Here is a 16,122-nt window from a genome sequence, read left to right on the forward strand (position 1 = left end):
GGGTTCCGTCCTCCCCTTCATGCTTTTTAACATCTACATGAAGCTGCTGGGAGAGATCATCAGGGGGTTTGGGCTCGGTGTCCATCAATATACGGATGATACCCAGCTCTACCTCTCTTTCAACTCAGAACCAGTGAAAGCGGTGAAGGTCCTGTGTGAGTGCTTGGAGGCAGTTGGAGGATGGATGGCAGCTAATGGATTGAGGTTGAATCCTGACAATATGGAAGTACTGTTCTTGGGGGACAGGGGGTGGGCTGGTGTGAAGGACTCCCTGGTCCTGTATGGGGTAACTGTGCCCCTGAAGGACCAGGTGCGCAGCCTGGGAGTCATTTTGGACTCACAGCTGTCCATGGAGGCACAGGTTAATTCTGTGTCCAGGGCAGCTGTCTACCAGCTCCACCTGGTACGCAGGCTAAGACCCTACCTGCCTGCAGACTGTCTTGCCAGAGTGGTGCATGCTCTGGTTATCTCCCGCTTGGACTACTGCAACATGCTCTACGTGGGGCTACCTTTGAAGGTGACCCGGAAACTGTAATTAATCCAGAATGCGGCAGCTAGACTGGTGACTGGGAGTGGCCACCGGGACCACATAACACCGGTTCTGAGAGATCTGCATTGGCTCCCAGTACGTTTCCGAGCACAATTCAAAGTGGTGCTGACCTTTAAAGCCCTAAACGGCCTCGGTCCTGTATACCTGAAGGAGCGTCTCATAGAATCATAGAATCATAGAGTTGGAAGAGACCACAAGGGCCATCGAGTCCAACCCCCTGCCAAGCAGGAAACACCATCAGAGCACTCCTGACATATGGTTGTCAAGCCTCTGCTTAAAGACCTCCAAAGAAGGAGACTCCACCACACTCCTTGGCAGCAAATTCCACTGTTGAACAGCTCTTACTGTCAGGAAGTGCTTCCTAATGTTTCGGTGGAATCTTCTTCTTGTAGTTTGGAACCATTGCTCCGTGTCCGCTTCTCTGGAGCAGCAGAAAACAACCTTTCTCCCTCCTCTATGTGACATCCTTTTATATATTTGAACATGGCTATCATATCACCCCTTAACCTCCTCTTCTCCAGGCTAAACATGCCCAGCTCCCTTAGCCGTTCCTCATAAGGCATCGTTTCCAGGCCTTTGACCATTTTGGTTGCCCTCCTCTGGACACGTTCCAGTTTGTCAGTGTCCTTCTTGAACTGTGGTGCCCAGAACTGGACACAGTACTCCAGGTGAGGTCTGACCAGAGCAGAATACAGTGGCACTATTACTTCCCTTGATCTAGATGCTATACTCCTATTGATGCAGCCCAGAATTGCATTGGCTTTTTTAGCTGCCGCGTCACACTGTTGGCTCGTGTAAAGTTTGTGGTCAACCAAGATTCCTAGATCCTTTTCACATGTACTGCTCTCAAGCCAGTCTCCACCCCCATCGTTCAGCCCGGACACTGAGATCCAGCGCCGAGGGCCTTCTGGCGGTTCCCTCATTGAGAGAAGTAAGGTTACAGGGAACCAGACAGAGGGCCTTCTCGGTAGTGGCACCTGCCCTGTGGAACGCCTTCCCAGCAGATGTCAAGGCAATAAACAACTATTTTACTTTCAAAAGAAAACTGAAGGCAGCCCTCTTTAGGGAAGTTTTTTATGTCTGATGCTGTATTGTTTTTAATATTCAGTTGGAAGCCACCCAGAGTGACTGGGGAAACCCAGCCAGATGGCCGGGGTATAAATAATAATAAATTATTATTATTATTATTATTATTATTATTATTATTATTTTGGGAAGGCAAAGTTGATGACGAGTCATGATTTAAGATGCTGGGTAGCAGAGAAGATACAGGCCACATTCACACTATACGTTTAAAGCACTGTGATGTCACTTGGAACAGCCATATCTTCCCCCCAAAATAATCCTGGGAGCTGTTAAGGGTGCTGGGAATTGTCAGGAGATGTCCTAGTCCCATCACAGAACTACAACTCTCAGAGTGGTGTAACAATATCTCTTCACAGGAAACCCTGAGAATTGTAGCTCTGTCAGAATAGACTTCTCAGGAGTTTGGACACACTCCTTTTGCAGGGTGGCAGCAGGTTTAAATTCATCCAAATGAAGTTGGGAAAACTAAATAATAATACAGTGGTACCTTGGGTTACATACGCTTCAGGTTACAGACTCCGCTAACCCATAAATAGTACCTCGGGTCAAGAACTTTGTTTCAGGATGAGAACAGAAATCGTGCTGCAGGAGCGCAGCAGCGGGAGGCCCTAAGAATGGACCTCCGGAACGAATTAAGTTCTTAACCCGAGGTACCACTGTAAATAATAATGTTGTTGTTGTTGTTGTTGTTGTTTAGATGTTTAGTCGTGTCCGACTCTTTGTGACCCCATGGACCAGAGCACGCCAGGCACTCCTGTCTTCCACAGCCTCCCGCAGTTTGGCATCAGCAATAAAAACAATGGCACAATTTTATTTCCAAGCCATTACAATGATTAAAAATGTATATGTAAAAAAACGCTTTCAGCTCCAAAAACCATTTCGAATCCGATACAGATGCAGGGAGGGATAGAAGTCCGAGAACAGCTCTTTCCAGTGACCCTCCAGGTGTTAATGAACTACAACTCCCATCAGCCTCCAGCAGGAATGGCCTAATCGCCAGGAATTCTGGGAGATGTAGTCCGGGAAACATCTGACGACCCGCAGGATCCCCCAGCCCTGTTCTTGCCCGAGAAAGCTCACAGAAAAGCAGCCCAGGCCTGTTTGGAAAAGGTTAAATCTACCGAGTGCAACCGCGATTCCTAGCAACGCCTGGCAGTGTCAGAAGGGAAGTATCAGGAATTGTGAAGCCACTTCCTTCCCCCCCCCCCAACCCCACTTTCTAAAAGAGCCCTGGTGGGAAACTGGCTTTTTTTAAAAAAAATGAAATAAAATATAAGTATATATTTCTCAGGCTGCTGAGAGTGAGTCTGGATCAGAAGTGCCCTTATTCATGGGCCATGCACAGTGCAGAGAGCATTGCTAGGCCAGCCAAGGAGAGGTGAGTGCAAAAAGTGGGGGGCGGTGGACATTGAAAGCTGAGAAATAATTTCCAGGGGGACAAAAAGGAACAGCAGCAGCTGCTGCAAAGGGGCGAAACCGCTTTTGCAAAGGGAGAGGGGGAGAGAGGAGAACAGCCTGCTGAGAGATACAACAATGGGGGGGGGGGCGGGCAGGAGAGGAACACAAAACCTTGACACTTCAATCTCGCTTGGGTCTGACCTCCAAATCTGTGGCTTCTTGCTAGTAAGGGTTGTTGTTGTTTAGTAGTGTCCGACTCTTCGTGACCCCCTGGACCAGAGCACGCCAGGCACTCCTGTCTTCCACTGCCTCCTGCAGTTTGGTCAAACTCATGCTGGTAGCTTTGAGAACACTGTCCCACCATCTTGTCCTCTGTCGTCCCCTTCTCCTTGTGCCCTCCATCTTTCCCAACATCAGGGTCTTTTCCAGGGAGTCTTCTCTTCTCATGAGGTGGCCAAAGTATTGGAGCCTCAGCTTCAGGATCTGTCCTTCCAGTGAGCACTCAGGGCTGATTTCCTTCAGAATGGATAGGTTTGATCTTCTTGCAGTCCATGGGACTCTCAAGAGTCTCCTCCAGCACCATAATTCAAAAGCATCAATTCTTCGGTGATCAGCCTTCTTTATGGTCCAGCTCTCACTTCCATACATCACTACTGGGAAAGCCATAGCTTTAACTATACGGACGTTTGTTGGCAAGGTGATGTCTCTGCTTTTAAGATGCTGTCTAGGTTTGTCACTGCTTTTCTCCCAAGAAGCAGGTGTCTTTTAATTTCGTGGCCGCTGTCACCATCTGCAGTGAAAATGGAACCCAAGAAAGTAAAATCTCTCACTGCCTCCATTTCTTCCACTTCTATTTGCCAGGAGATGATGGGCCCGGTGGCCATGATCTTACTTTTTTTGATGGTGGAAACTTGCAAAGGTGAGATTTTGCCCCCCTTGAAAACCAGTGGGATAGGGAGCTGGGGTCTAGGAGACAGTGACACTTGGAGGGCTTCAACAGATGATTAGACAAATTCATGGAGGAGAGGGTCTTGCCTGAAACCTGCAGGCGTTGTGAGCAGTGTTAGAAATTAGCCCGCAGTTTGCTACTGGCGTAGGTCCAGTCATGACCATGTGGAGATCTCTGGGTGCCAGGCTGACGACTGACATCTCCATCTGGCTGCCCCCCCCCCATCTTTCTTAAGGAGAAGATCTTGTTTATTGCATTTATATCCCGCCTTTTTATCCAAGGAGTACATGGTTCACACACACACCCTCAGTTGATCCTCCCAACTAGGTAGATAAAGAGGCTGTGACTGACTCCAAGGTCACCCAGTGAGCTTCATGACTGAGTGGGGATTTGAACACTGATCTCCCAGGTCCTTTTCTCTCTAACCCAGCGTCTCCCAAATTTTGGTCTCCAGCTGTTTTTGGACTACAACTCCCATCATCCCTAACTGGCAAGACCCAGTGGTCAGGGATGATGGGAAGTGTAGTTCGAAAGCAGCTGGAAACCTAAGTTTGGGAAACACTGCTCTAATCACAACAAACCCTGGCTTCCTGGGGAACAACTGCTATGAGGCAGATCTATAAATTAAGTTGGTAAATAAATATGGGCAGAACAGAATGTCATTTAGAGAAGGATCTGAAATACTTTCCTTGAAGCTTGAATTTGTTTTACTCTGGATCAGGCATAGGCAAACTCCAGCCCTCCAGATGTTTGGGACTACAGTTCCCATCACCCCCAGCTAACAGGATCAGCGGTCAGGGATGATGGGAATTGTAGTCCCAAACATCTGGAGGGCCGGAGTTTGCCTATGCCTGCTCTGGATTGGTTTATTTGGTGTTTTAATGCGTTGTAAACCAGAGCAGGACCCTTCTTCTTTTTTTAATTTTAATTTTTGATTTTCAGCTTTTACAAACACTTTAGCCAGAAAAACAAAGTCTTTACAAATCCACTTCTTATGTTCTTTTGCTCTGCAGCTCTCACTGCCCCTTGGGGCTTACTATTTACCATTCTTATTCTCCCTTTCTCTCACACCCCCTGCCTTTGTCTCCCTGTTTAGGACAAGCCCATATTCCTACCTGAGAACCGGACGGGAGACCCTTGATTGTGACTCCAAGAGAAGCCCCTTAACTCTAGAGGGTTAAGACATCGGAGGCTGTCCCGCGTTGGAAGCGGGAGACTGGAATAGTTTGAAAGAGAAGCAGGGGGACGCAGCTAACCTCTGAAAATGGAGGAGCAGGACACGGCCGGCTCCAAATTGTGGCAGGGGATGCGGGGGGAAGGAAAGAGAGTCCCACAAGTGGTCCATGTGGGGAGCATCGGGACCTTAGTGAGCAAGGATCTCCCACCACAGATTAAGCGGGAGCCAGAGGAGGGGCTGCAGCAGCAACACTGGGAGACCCAGTGGCAGCAGTTCTTGCAGAGCGTGCAGGCCCCAGACTCCAGATCGCAGCCTCGTCCCGTCTCTGAGGAGGAGGCCAAGGAGATCCAGGCCTCATTCCAAGGGGTCACCAATGCCGCGCAGTGGCCAAAGGGTGGATGGGTGACCCAGGCTGTGCCGGGCCTCGGTGGGGAAGCCCAGGAGGTCTACCGAAGCCTGGACTCCTTCGTGAAGGTGAAGGAGGAGGCCGCGAGCGAGGGGGCCCTGTGTCCGGAGACACGGCGCCAGCGCTTCCGCCACTTCTGCTACCAGGAGGCCAAAGGGCCCCGCGAGGTTTGCCAAAGGCTCCGGGAGCTGTGCTGCCAGTGGCTGAAACCGGAGAGGCACACTAAGGAGCAGATCCTGGAGCTGCTGATCCTGGAGCAGTTCCTGATCATCTTGCCCCTGGAGATGCAGAGCTGGGTCCGGGAGAGCGAGCCGGAGAGCTGTGCCCAGGCCGTGGCCCTGGCAGAAGGCTTCCTGATGGGGCAGCAAAACGGCAAGAGATGCAGGCAGCAGGTGAGAGGCCTCGATGGCGGGCAAATCGAAAGGAGGAGTGTGGGTTGGGTTTGGAGGCGACCCACTTTGTGTGTTGCTTGATTTTGTTCTTTTTGTTTTGTTTTTTAAAACTTTTTTATTCAAAATTAAAACAAAACATATTATCCAGAAACATATCATCCTTATTTTTTCCCTCCCCCCACCCTCCCACACAAAGCCCACCCGCCCCCACCCCCCGGCTTCCCTCTGTTCCAGTCTTTGGTTTCTCTAAGAATGCTGTTTTCTGCATGTTACACAGTTGTATAGATCCTCAAACTTTTTAGCTGATTATCATCAATAGAAAAGTTTGTGAATGTTTAATCAAAGCCAGCCAAGGAGTCCACTTCGCTTTGTTGCGTCTTTGAATACTTTGTGAAAGGTTCCCATTCATCTTTAAAGTCACAGTTATCCTTGTCCCGTAGCTTATATGTCAATTTTGCCAGTTCTGCATAGTCCATAAATTTTTCTTGCCATGATTCTTTAGTTGGGGGTTTCTTCAGTCTTCCATCCTTGTGCTATTAGAACTCTCGTGGCTGTTGTCGCATACGTGAAGATGTTTTCCAGCTTTTTTGGCAGATCTTGATTTTGATTTATCTTATTATTTATTAAATTGATCAGTTGCTTTTTATATATATATATATATATATATAATATTTATTAAATTTTAGTTTAACAATAAAATACATAGGTAATAACACAATCTTTTCCCAAATTCCACATTTCATATTCATCTTTGGACTTCCTCACAACCCTTGTTCCTGCTTTCTAAACTCATAAATTTTACCAGCAAATTATTAACTTAATTTAATTCATATAATATAATTTTTCAATATTAATATCTCAAATTTTAAGATTTAACATACTCTTATCGAAACTTAATTATAAAATATTACTTGTCCAAAATTTATCTTTTCATCTTCCAATTAGATTTAAATTTATATTCTTTATAACTAGTTTGTTGAAGCCATGTTTTTGCTAATCTTACATCTTTCTTAACAATCATACAATTTACAATATTTTTGTAGATAGTCCTTGAATTTCTTCCAGTCTTCCTCCACCAGTTCTTCTCCCAGGTCTCGGATTCTGCCCGTCATCTCCGCCAGTTCCATATAGTCTATCAGTTGCATCTGCCATTCTTCCAGTGTGGGTAATTCTTGAGTTTTCCAGCTTTTAGCGATGAGTATCCTTGCTGCTGTTGTAGCGTACATAAAAAAGGTTCGATCCTTCTTTTGCACACTCTGACCAACAATGCCCAAGAGAAAGGCCTCTGGTTTCTTAAGGAAGGTATACTTAAATACCTTTTTCAGTTCATTATAAATCATTTCCCAGAAAGCCTTCACTCTAGGGCAAGTCCACCAGAGGTGAAAGAATGTTCCTTCAGCTTCTTTACACTTCCAACATTTATTATCAGACACATGGTATATCTTTGCAAGCTTGACTGGGGTCATGTACCACCTGTATATCATTTTCATAATATTTTCTTTCAAGGCATTACATGCCGTAAATCTCAAACCTGTGGTCCATAACTTTTCCCAGTCAGCAAACATGATGTTGTACCCTATGTCCTGTGCCCATTTTATCCTGGCTGATTTGACCGTTTCATCCTGTGTATTCCATTTTAACAGCAAATTATACATTCTTGAAAGTATCTTAGAGCTGGGTTCTAACAGTTCTGTTTCTAACTTTGATTTTTCCACCTGGAATCCTACCTTTTTATCCAACTTAAAAACTTCTTTAATCTGAGCATAATGTAGCCAATGTCGCACTTTATCTTTTATTTTCTCCATACTCTGCAACCTCCAGTTATCTCCATCTTTTTCTATTATTTCCCAATATTTCGGCCATTTGGCCTCCATATTGAGTTTTTTCAAGGGCTTAGCCTCCATTGGTGATAACCACCTTGGGGTCTTGTTTTCCAATAAGTCTTTATATTTCAACCAGACATTAAATACTGCTTTTCTGACAACATGGTTCTTGAAATTCTTATGTATTTTAGCCTTGTCATACCACAGATATGCATGCCACCCAAATGCATTGTTGAATCCTTCCAAATCTAAAACATCAGTGTTCTCAAGAAGTAGCCAGTCTTTCAACCAGCAGAAAGCTGCTGATTCATAATACAACTTTAGGTCTGGCAGGGCAAATCCCCCTCTTTCTTTAGCGTCAGTTAATATCTTAAACTTAATTCTGGGCTTTTTGCCCTGCCAGACAAATCTTGAAATATCTCTCTGCCACCTCCCAAAACACTCCATTTTGTCCACAATCTGCAAAGTTTGAAACAAAAATAACATTTTTGGCAATACATTCATCTTAATTGCAGCAATACGTCCTGTCAAAGAAAGTTTCAGTCTTGACCAAGCATCTAAATCCCTTTTAATTTTTCATAATTGTCTTTAAATAAGTTCCTGTTCTTCGCTGTTATATTTACCCCTAGGTATCTCACTTTTTAAACCACATTTAATTCTGTCTCTTTCTGAAACCTTTCTGATTCTGAAGAAGTCAATTTTTTTTCCAAAACCTTAGTTTTTTGCTTATTTAAATCCCGCCACTCGACCAAACTCATAAATCAGTTGTAATACCCTTTTAGTACTAGGCTCTGGCTCCTGTAGGGTCAAAACTAGGTCATCTGCAAATGCTTTCAGTTTGTATTGTTTCTCTCCGACCTGGATACCTTCCACCCACCGGTCTCCTCTGATCATATTCAAGAGCACTTCTAGGACCGATATAAATAACAAAGGGGATATAGGGCAACCTTGTCGTGTTCCTTTTTCAATTCTAAACTCTTCTCTCACCACATTGTTGACTATCAGTTTTGCCTTTTGCTCTGAATAAATTGCCTCTATCCCATTATAAAACCCCCGCCCCTGATCAGTTGCTTTTTTGCTGTAGAAACTCAAAGCAGCTTACAGCATTTTAAGCAATACCATGCATAAAGGCCATAGATAGCTAAAAGCCAAAGGCTTGGTGAGAGATAAATGTTTTTGTCTGGTGCCCATAGAAGCCAACCTCTAGGAGCCAAGGTCTTTTTGGCCCCCCCGTAAAATATTTCAGGGGTCCGCCCCCCCCCAAAGTTGATGGGCATTGCCATTCAAATCATGTGTGCGCGCCATGTCTTGCGATTGATTATGCGGAGCAGGGCTTACCTGGCACCCCCTACCAATATTTTATTCAAGTTGGCACCCCTGCTGCCACCTAAAGATATGTAAGGAAGGCACCAGGCAAGCCTCCCTGGGGAGAGAATTCCACAAGCGGGGAGCCACCACAGAAAAGGCCCTCTTCTAGTATTGCCATTATTACTACAGTGGTACCTCGGGTTAAGTACTTAATTCGTTCTGGAGGTCCATTCTTAACCTGAAACTGTTCTTAACCTGAAGCACCACTTTAGCTAATGGGGCCTCCTGCTGCTGCCGCGCCGCCAGAGCACAATTTCTGTTCTCATCCTGAAGCAAAGTTCTTAACCCGAGGTACTATTTCTGGGTTAGCAGAGTCTGTAACCTGAAGCATCTGTAACCTGAAGCGTATGTAACCCGAGGTACCACTGTATTATAGTAACACTCACACGTAACAGGCAAAATGTGAGTTAGCATCAACATCTAGTTCCCCATCTCATTCATTAACAGCCTGATGGCCACCAGGGAGGGGGGGTGGTCAGGCAAATAATGGCTGTGGTGGTGAAGGCGCCAGACGTAAAATAGTTGCTTTCCCAAATGTGGCCTCAACTGTGTCCGCAAACACCAGTGCAGCTGAAGGAGCAACGGTGTGACAATTCTAAATATCACTTCATTATTATTCATATACCACCGGTTGTAAGGAGGAGAGGCAGAGGGCTCTTGTGTTCGAATCCTGCTTGCTGGTTTCCCACAGTGAGCCGCTGTGAGAACAGGATGCTGGGCTTAGATGGGCCACTGACCTGGTATCTAGCTGCGTTCTGAGGTTTTTATGTATGTTCTTAATGTCTGTCTACCCGCCTCCCTGCTCTCTTTCAGCTGCCAGCACCTTTTGCTGAGGTGGCTGTGAATTCCTCCGAAGTGGACCAGATCCTGTCCGACACTTGGAACAGGCAGCTCTGCAGAATAGCCAAGCAGGATCAGAGCAAGGAGGAAAACCAACTCAGTAATGGTGAACATGGAGGGTCTGTTTGATCAGGGGGTGGGAAAACTTTTCCAGCCTGGGGGGTTGAACTCTTTCCTGGGCAACCTCCTGAGACCCGCATGCCAGGGGTGGGTGGTGCCAGTGGCAAAAAAAGTGTATTATTATTATTATTATTAGTAGTAGTAGTAGACATCCCTTCATCTGTAGATCTCAGGGTGGTTCACAACGTAAAATTACGATATATATAAAAGTTACATAATAAAAATAACAACAAAAACAAGCCAATAATCCCTGCGTTTATCTCAGATTTTAATCTTTAAGCTGTTGTTGTACAATGTTTTAAATGTGTTTTTTTATTCTTGTGAAAGCTGTCCCAGTTGTGCTTTTTGAGCTGGTCTTTGACCGTAATAAAATTATGTAGGTATGTAGGTATGTAATCCCCGCTCCCATAACACATTTAAAAGGGCATCAGATGTCAATCAGGCAAAGGCCTGGCTGAAGAGGAACGTTTTTACCTGGTGCCTAAATATGCATAATGAAGGCACCAGGTGAACCTCCCTAGGGAGAGTACACCACAAACAGGGAGGCACCACAGAAAAGGCCCCTTCTTATGTTGCCACCCTCCGGACCTCTCGTGGAGGAGGCACACGAATAAGGGCCTCAACTGATGATCACAGGCTCCAGGACGGTTCATATGGGAAGAGGTGGTCCTTGAGGTATTGCAGTCCTGAGCATTTTGCCTCTGTATAATAAGCTCTTCTTATCTCCGCAGCCGACAAGCAGGTGGGAGATAATCTTCATCACCAGGAAGGCTCCGGCCAGGTGGAGCCGCATGATGCATCCATGAGAATCGGCTTGGTCTTCCAGAATTATGAGGAGGGAACTGTGTTGTTGGGTCAGAAGGCGCTGGCAGGCAAGCAGGACCCCGAAAGTAGAACAGGTGGAGCTGTAGCCTGTTGGGAAGGTGGCTTCTGTGGGAAGGAACCCAAAGCCCAGGATTGTGTGGAGGCGAAACCCCACAGCGACACCAATGGAAACTTCCGGCCGAGCCAAGGCATCCTTAAGCGGGAAGCGGTGACCGGGGATGAGAAACCGTTCAAGTCCTCGGCCTTTCCTCCGAGCCCAGGCCTCCTCGTCCCACACGAGAGGAGCCATGCGGGGGACAGGCGATATAAATGCTCTGAGTGTGGGAAGAGTTTCAACCAAAAGCGGTACCTGGCGGGGCACCGGAGAATCCACCGAGGGGAGACCCCCTACAAATGCTCAGACTGCGGGAGGAGCTTCAACCGGAAGTGGAACCTCATTGCTCACAAGAGAATCCACTCGGGGGAGAACCCGTACAAGTGCTCGGACTGCGGGAAAACATTCAGCCAGAAGGGTAACCTTATGACCCACGTGAGGATCCACACGGGGGAGAAGCCCTACAAGTGCGCCGAGTGCGGGAAGCGCTTCAGCCAGAGGGCAGGCCTCACCTCGCACAGGAAGAGCCACATAAAAATCAACAGCGTAGGGAAAGCCACCTTGGGGTATCTGATTTTCCTAAACCTCAGCGAATCTGGGCAAGAGGGGAGCCCTGTAGAAGCTTAGGAGTTGGGTGGGAAGCTCCGTGCAGAGCTCAAAAACATTCTTTGTTCGGGGAAAAGGAAAGGAAGGAGGAAACCCTTAGAATTCCCAGCTGTGATAGAAACAGGCTGCGGACGCGTAGGATTGAGAAGAAGTTCTGTAAATGCTGTGACTGAATGACGCTGGGACAGAACTATCACTCGCAACTCATGAAATGGCAGGTTGTGTGGCGTGAGACTCTTAATCTCAAGGTTGTAGGTTCGAGCTCCTTGCTGGGCAAAGGGTTCCTGCATTGCCAGGGGTTGGACTAGATGAGCCATGTGGTCCCTTCTGACTCTACAATCCTATGAAAAGTGTTCTGGGCTATATGGGAGGGCTGCATCTCAGTGGTAGAGGGCGGGTTCAATTTCTGACATCTCCAATTAGCGTCAACAGTGCTAAGTTCGATGGACCAGTGGTCTGCCACAGAATGAGGCAGCGTCCTTTGTTGAAGCAGCTCTCATTTAGAGGGACTGGGATCTCACTTAGTCTTTAATAGACCGAAACTCAGAGGTAGAGCATCTGCTTTCACATGCAGGTCTCAGGTTCGATTCCCGGCCTCTCCAGGTAGGGCATTCCTCTGCAGAACCATTGCTCAGTAAAGGCCAGACATAGTCTGACCTCCGTGTAAGCAAGTCGGAATGAATGCTGAAGAAACAGGTTGCCTAGAGGAGCCCAGGTCTGACCAGGGTTTATGTGGGTGGAGGTGGGCAGATGCCCTCCAGTTAAACTTGGTGGTCCTGTGGACTTTGCTGCAGAACAGCATGTCTTAAAGACACACCAAGAGGCTGCTTCAAAAGTTGACAGTCCTAGTCTATGGCCCTGAGGGTCTTGATTCAGTATCAGAAGGCTCTGGGTAGGGGATACAGTGGTACCTTGGTTCTTGAACTTAATCCATTCCGGGAGTCCGTTCGACTACTGAAACCGTTCAAAAACCAAGGCACAGTTTCCAATTGGCTGCAGGAGCTTCCTTCATTCAAGCGGAAGCTACATTGGATGTTCGGCTTCCGAAAAACATTCGCAAACCAGGTTTGCGGTGTTTGGGAGCCGATTTGTTCAGGAGCAAAGCCCTTCAGGAACCAAGGTACCATCGTATTCTTCTGCAAGCTAGTTGCTATGTTTTCTGCAAGGCGTTAATGTAGTCGAGGGCACCCTTGGAATCTTTAGGCACCCCACACAATTATTCTCTAGGTTGCCCCCATGGTGCGACCAGTGCAGATCATTTGTTTTTTGATTTTCATTTTTGATAAAAAAATTAAAAGCCAGAGCACAGCTTCAAAAGGTTAGTGGGAAATGGTTTTGTTTTTTTTAAAGAACCGCCTTCTAGAATCCAGTGTTTTCGGATTGTAGTTATACGTACCAAATAATTACAAAAGCAATCTATGCAGATCATGAGAGGGTTCCATGCGCTTAATGCGCCACAGCATTCACCAGCTTGATGCTGCCTATCTCTCATCAGCCCCAGCTGTAGTCCAAAACATCTGGAAGGTGTCTGGTTGGAGAAGACTGACACACTGAACAGATTAGACTGGCCTCTATGCTTTGACTTCCCAGCCTCCAAAACTCACTTCCCCCCCAGAGCTTCACACCATTCCTGTTCCCTAGAATTTTCTTACAGCCCAACTGACATTCTGTTCATCATCTCAACAGAAGTTTGATTATTGCCAACGTTCTGTAGCTGGTCAGTTCCCCTCTGTGACCTCACAGCGGCTCAGCCAATGGCTGCAAGGAGGGAATGGGCACCAAAAAAGCAAAATGGGACACTGTTACGTGGGGGAGGGAATGATAAAATCCCAGGAAGATGCTTTAAAATGAGCAACGTTTTACTTAATTGGGAAAGGGCACAACAAAGAAAGGAAAAAAACCTCGGTGTTATGAAGCTTAACTCTCAAAAGTTTGCTCACATTGCAATAAAATTTGTTTGCCTCTTTGTTTTTCTTGCATTGGTGGATTAACATAACTGTTTTTATGGAATCAATATCTGGGCAAGCTCCACGTTGCAGTTTTCTAGTATTCCCTTTCTAAGCCCCATGCGTAGGCAAACTAAGGCCCGGGGGCTGGATGTGGCCCAATCGCCTTCTAAATCCGGCCCGCGGACGGTCCGGGAATCAGCATGTTTTTATATGAGTAGAATGTGTCCTTTTATTTAAAATGCATGTCTGGGTTATTTGTGTGGCCTGCCTGGTGTTTTTACATGAGTAGAATGTGTGCTTTTATTTAAAATACATCTCTGGGTTATTTGTGGGGCGTAGGAATTCATTCATATATAATTTTTTTCCAAAATATAGTCTGGCCCTCCACAAGGTCTGAAGGACAGTGGACCGGCTCCCTGCTGAAAAGGTTTGCTGACCCCTGCCCTAGATTCCAGGACCATGCAAAGGAATTGATTGGCAGAAAGAGTCCAAAGCAGACAAAAGCTTCACAAAAGTGGAGCACCCATATTCCAAGACAGTGTACCTCTGCTGATTGGTTGATGCTGTAGCCCAAGAGGGCGGGGATTTTCTCCGGCCAAAGGGCTGAATTCCCTTCTGAGCAAATTTATCAGGAAGTAACGTGCCAGGGGTGAGTGGGGCCAGAGGCAAAAGTAGGGAGGACTAGGCTAGTTTCTACAGCTGGTTAGAGCGAGGTGCTGATAATGCCAAGGTTGCAGGTTCAATCCCCGTCAGAAACAGCTGCATATTCCTGCATCGCAGGAGGTTGGACTCGATGATCCTCAGAGTCCCTTCCAACTCTACAATTCTGTGATTTTAAGACTTACACCCACTCTAGCCTCCTTCCAGGGTAGCAAGCAACATCGTCCGAGTTCGAGGACACATTCCAGCCAGGCATAAACACTCATAGAATCATAGAATCATAGAGTTGGAAGAGACCACAAGGGCCATCGAGTCCAACCCCCTGCCAAGCAGGAAACACCATCAGAGCACTCCTGACATATGGTTGTCAAGCCTCTGCTTAAAGACCTCCAAAGAAGGAGACTCCACCACACTCCTTGGCAGCAAATTCCACTGTCGAACAGCTCTTACTGTCAGGAAGTTCTTCCTAATGTTTAGGTGGAATCTTCTTTCTTGTAGTTTGGATCCATTGCTCCGTGTCCGCTTCTCTGGAGCAGCAGAAAACAACCTTTCTCCCTCCTCTATGTGACATCCTTTTATATATTTGAACATGGCTATCATATCACCCCTTAACCTCCTCTTCTCCAGGCTAAACATGCCCAGCTCCCTTAGCCGTTCCTCATAAGGCATTTTTTCCAGGCCTTTGACCATTTTGGTTGCCCTCCTCTGGACACGTTCCAGTTTGTCAGTGTCCTTCTTGAACTGTGGTGCCCAGAACTGGACACAGTACTCCAGGTGAGGTCTGACCAGAGCAGAATACAGTGGCACTATTACTTCCCTTGATCTAGGAGGGTGGACTCAAGGAGGGTGTGGAGCAAGGTGGGTCGGGGTGTGTTGAAAGAGTGTTCAGAGCAGCAGGTGGAGAGGTCTAGGAAGCCACCTTTGCCCAGTTGCAGCCAGACAAGGGAGAGCTTCCACCTGGAAGCCTTGCTTGCGAGTTTCCAGAGTTACCTGCGTCTTTGCTCTTGGAATAAAAACCATGGCAAGGTGTGCTCCAGAAGGGCTTTATACATTTTATCCCTCTGTGGGCAGCTCACAGCCCCAAGGTAGATCTGACCAGTGCTTCATTCATGCCACAAATCACAAAATTATTATTATTATTAATTTATTTATACCCCGCCCATCTGGCTGAGTTTCCCCAGCCACTCAGGGTGGCTTCCAATCAAGTGTTAAAACAGTACAGCATTAAATATTAAAAACTTCCCTAAACAGGGCTGCCTTCAGATGTCTTTTAAAGATAAGATAGCTGCTTATTTCCTTCACATCTGAAGGGAGGGTGTTCCACAGGGTGGGTGCCACTATTGAGAAGGCCCTTTGGTTCCCTGTAACCTCACTTCTCGCAATGAGGGAACCGCCAAAAGGCCCTCGGTGCTGGACCTCAGTGACCGGGCTGAATTATGGGAGTGGAGATGCTCCTTCAGGTATACAGGACCGAGGTTGTTTAGGGCTTTAAAGGTCAGCACCAACACTTTGAATTGTGCTCGGAAACGTACTGGGAAACGTAACCTCCGGCAGGGAGCTTTAACAATTGTCATTGATCCTATTGGTAAGGGGTTTGTTTTCATAATAAAAATACAGCATTTTCCCCTCTGCTACTCTGTGTGTGGAGCATTATTTTGGACGCATCCAGCAACCATGGGTTGGGGAACATCTGGACATCAGGTCTAATCCAGCCGCCCAGGTTTCCTTGTTTAGCCTGCCGGGTCTTTGGAGCCGCACCCAGCTGTCCTATAGCGGATGTCTACCATGGAGCAGGCAAAAGGGTCGGTAGCTGGGAATGACCTAAATGGGTTTTGCAAAGCTCCATCGCCCAGCTCTGCCCCTCTGCCCAGAACCCAAC

General features: G+C 46.9%; 1 protein-coding gene across 2 annotated transcripts; it reads left to right on the plus strand.

Moving 5' to 3' along the window:
• The first annotated feature begins 2,672 nt into the window (after positions 1-2,672).
• LOC307208590 (zinc finger protein with KRAB and SCAN domains 5-like) lies at positions 2,673-13,603 on the plus strand. 2 transcript variants are annotated; one of them, XM_079963356.1, is made up of 4 exons: positions 2,673-3,014; positions 5,080-5,958; positions 9,963-10,095; positions 10,841-13,603. In XM_079963356.1, exons 2-4 carry the CDS (start codon positions 5,248-5,250, stop codon positions 11,653-11,655), a joined length of 1,659 nt encoding a protein of 552 aa, XP_079819482.1. In that variant the 5' UTR covers positions 2,673-3,014; positions 5,080-5,247; the 3' UTR covers positions 11,656-13,603. The 2 variants fall into 2 exon arrangements, with proteins under 2 accessions (XP_079819482.1, XP_079819483.1); XM_079963357.1 differs by having other exon boundaries at positions 9,963-10,089.
• The last annotated feature ends 2,519 nt before the right edge of the window (positions 13,604-16,122 follow it).

This window comes from Podarcis cretensis (assembly GCF_951804945.1).
Source record: "Podarcis cretensis genome assembly, chromosome: 2".
NCBI classification, from domain to species: Eukaryota; Metazoa; Chordata; class Lepidosauria; order Squamata; family Lacertidae; genus Podarcis; species Podarcis cretensis.

What these genes read in the sequence shown, in the direction of transcription:
- LOC307208590 (XM_079963356.1), top strand. Translation starts at nt 5,248, where the DNA reads ATGGAGGAGCAGGACACGGCCGGCTCCAAATTGTGGCAGGGGATGCGG. An exon ending in GCAAGAGATGCAGGCAGCAG is followed by an intron (nt 5,959 to 9,962) that starts GTGAGAGGCCTC and finishes GCTCTCTTTCAG; the next exon opens with CTGCCAGCACCTTTTGCTGA. An exon ending in GGAAAACCAACTCAGTAATG is followed by an intron (nt 10,096 to 10,840) that starts GTGAACATGGAG and finishes TTATCTCCGCAG; the next exon opens with CCGACAAGCAGGTGGGAGAT.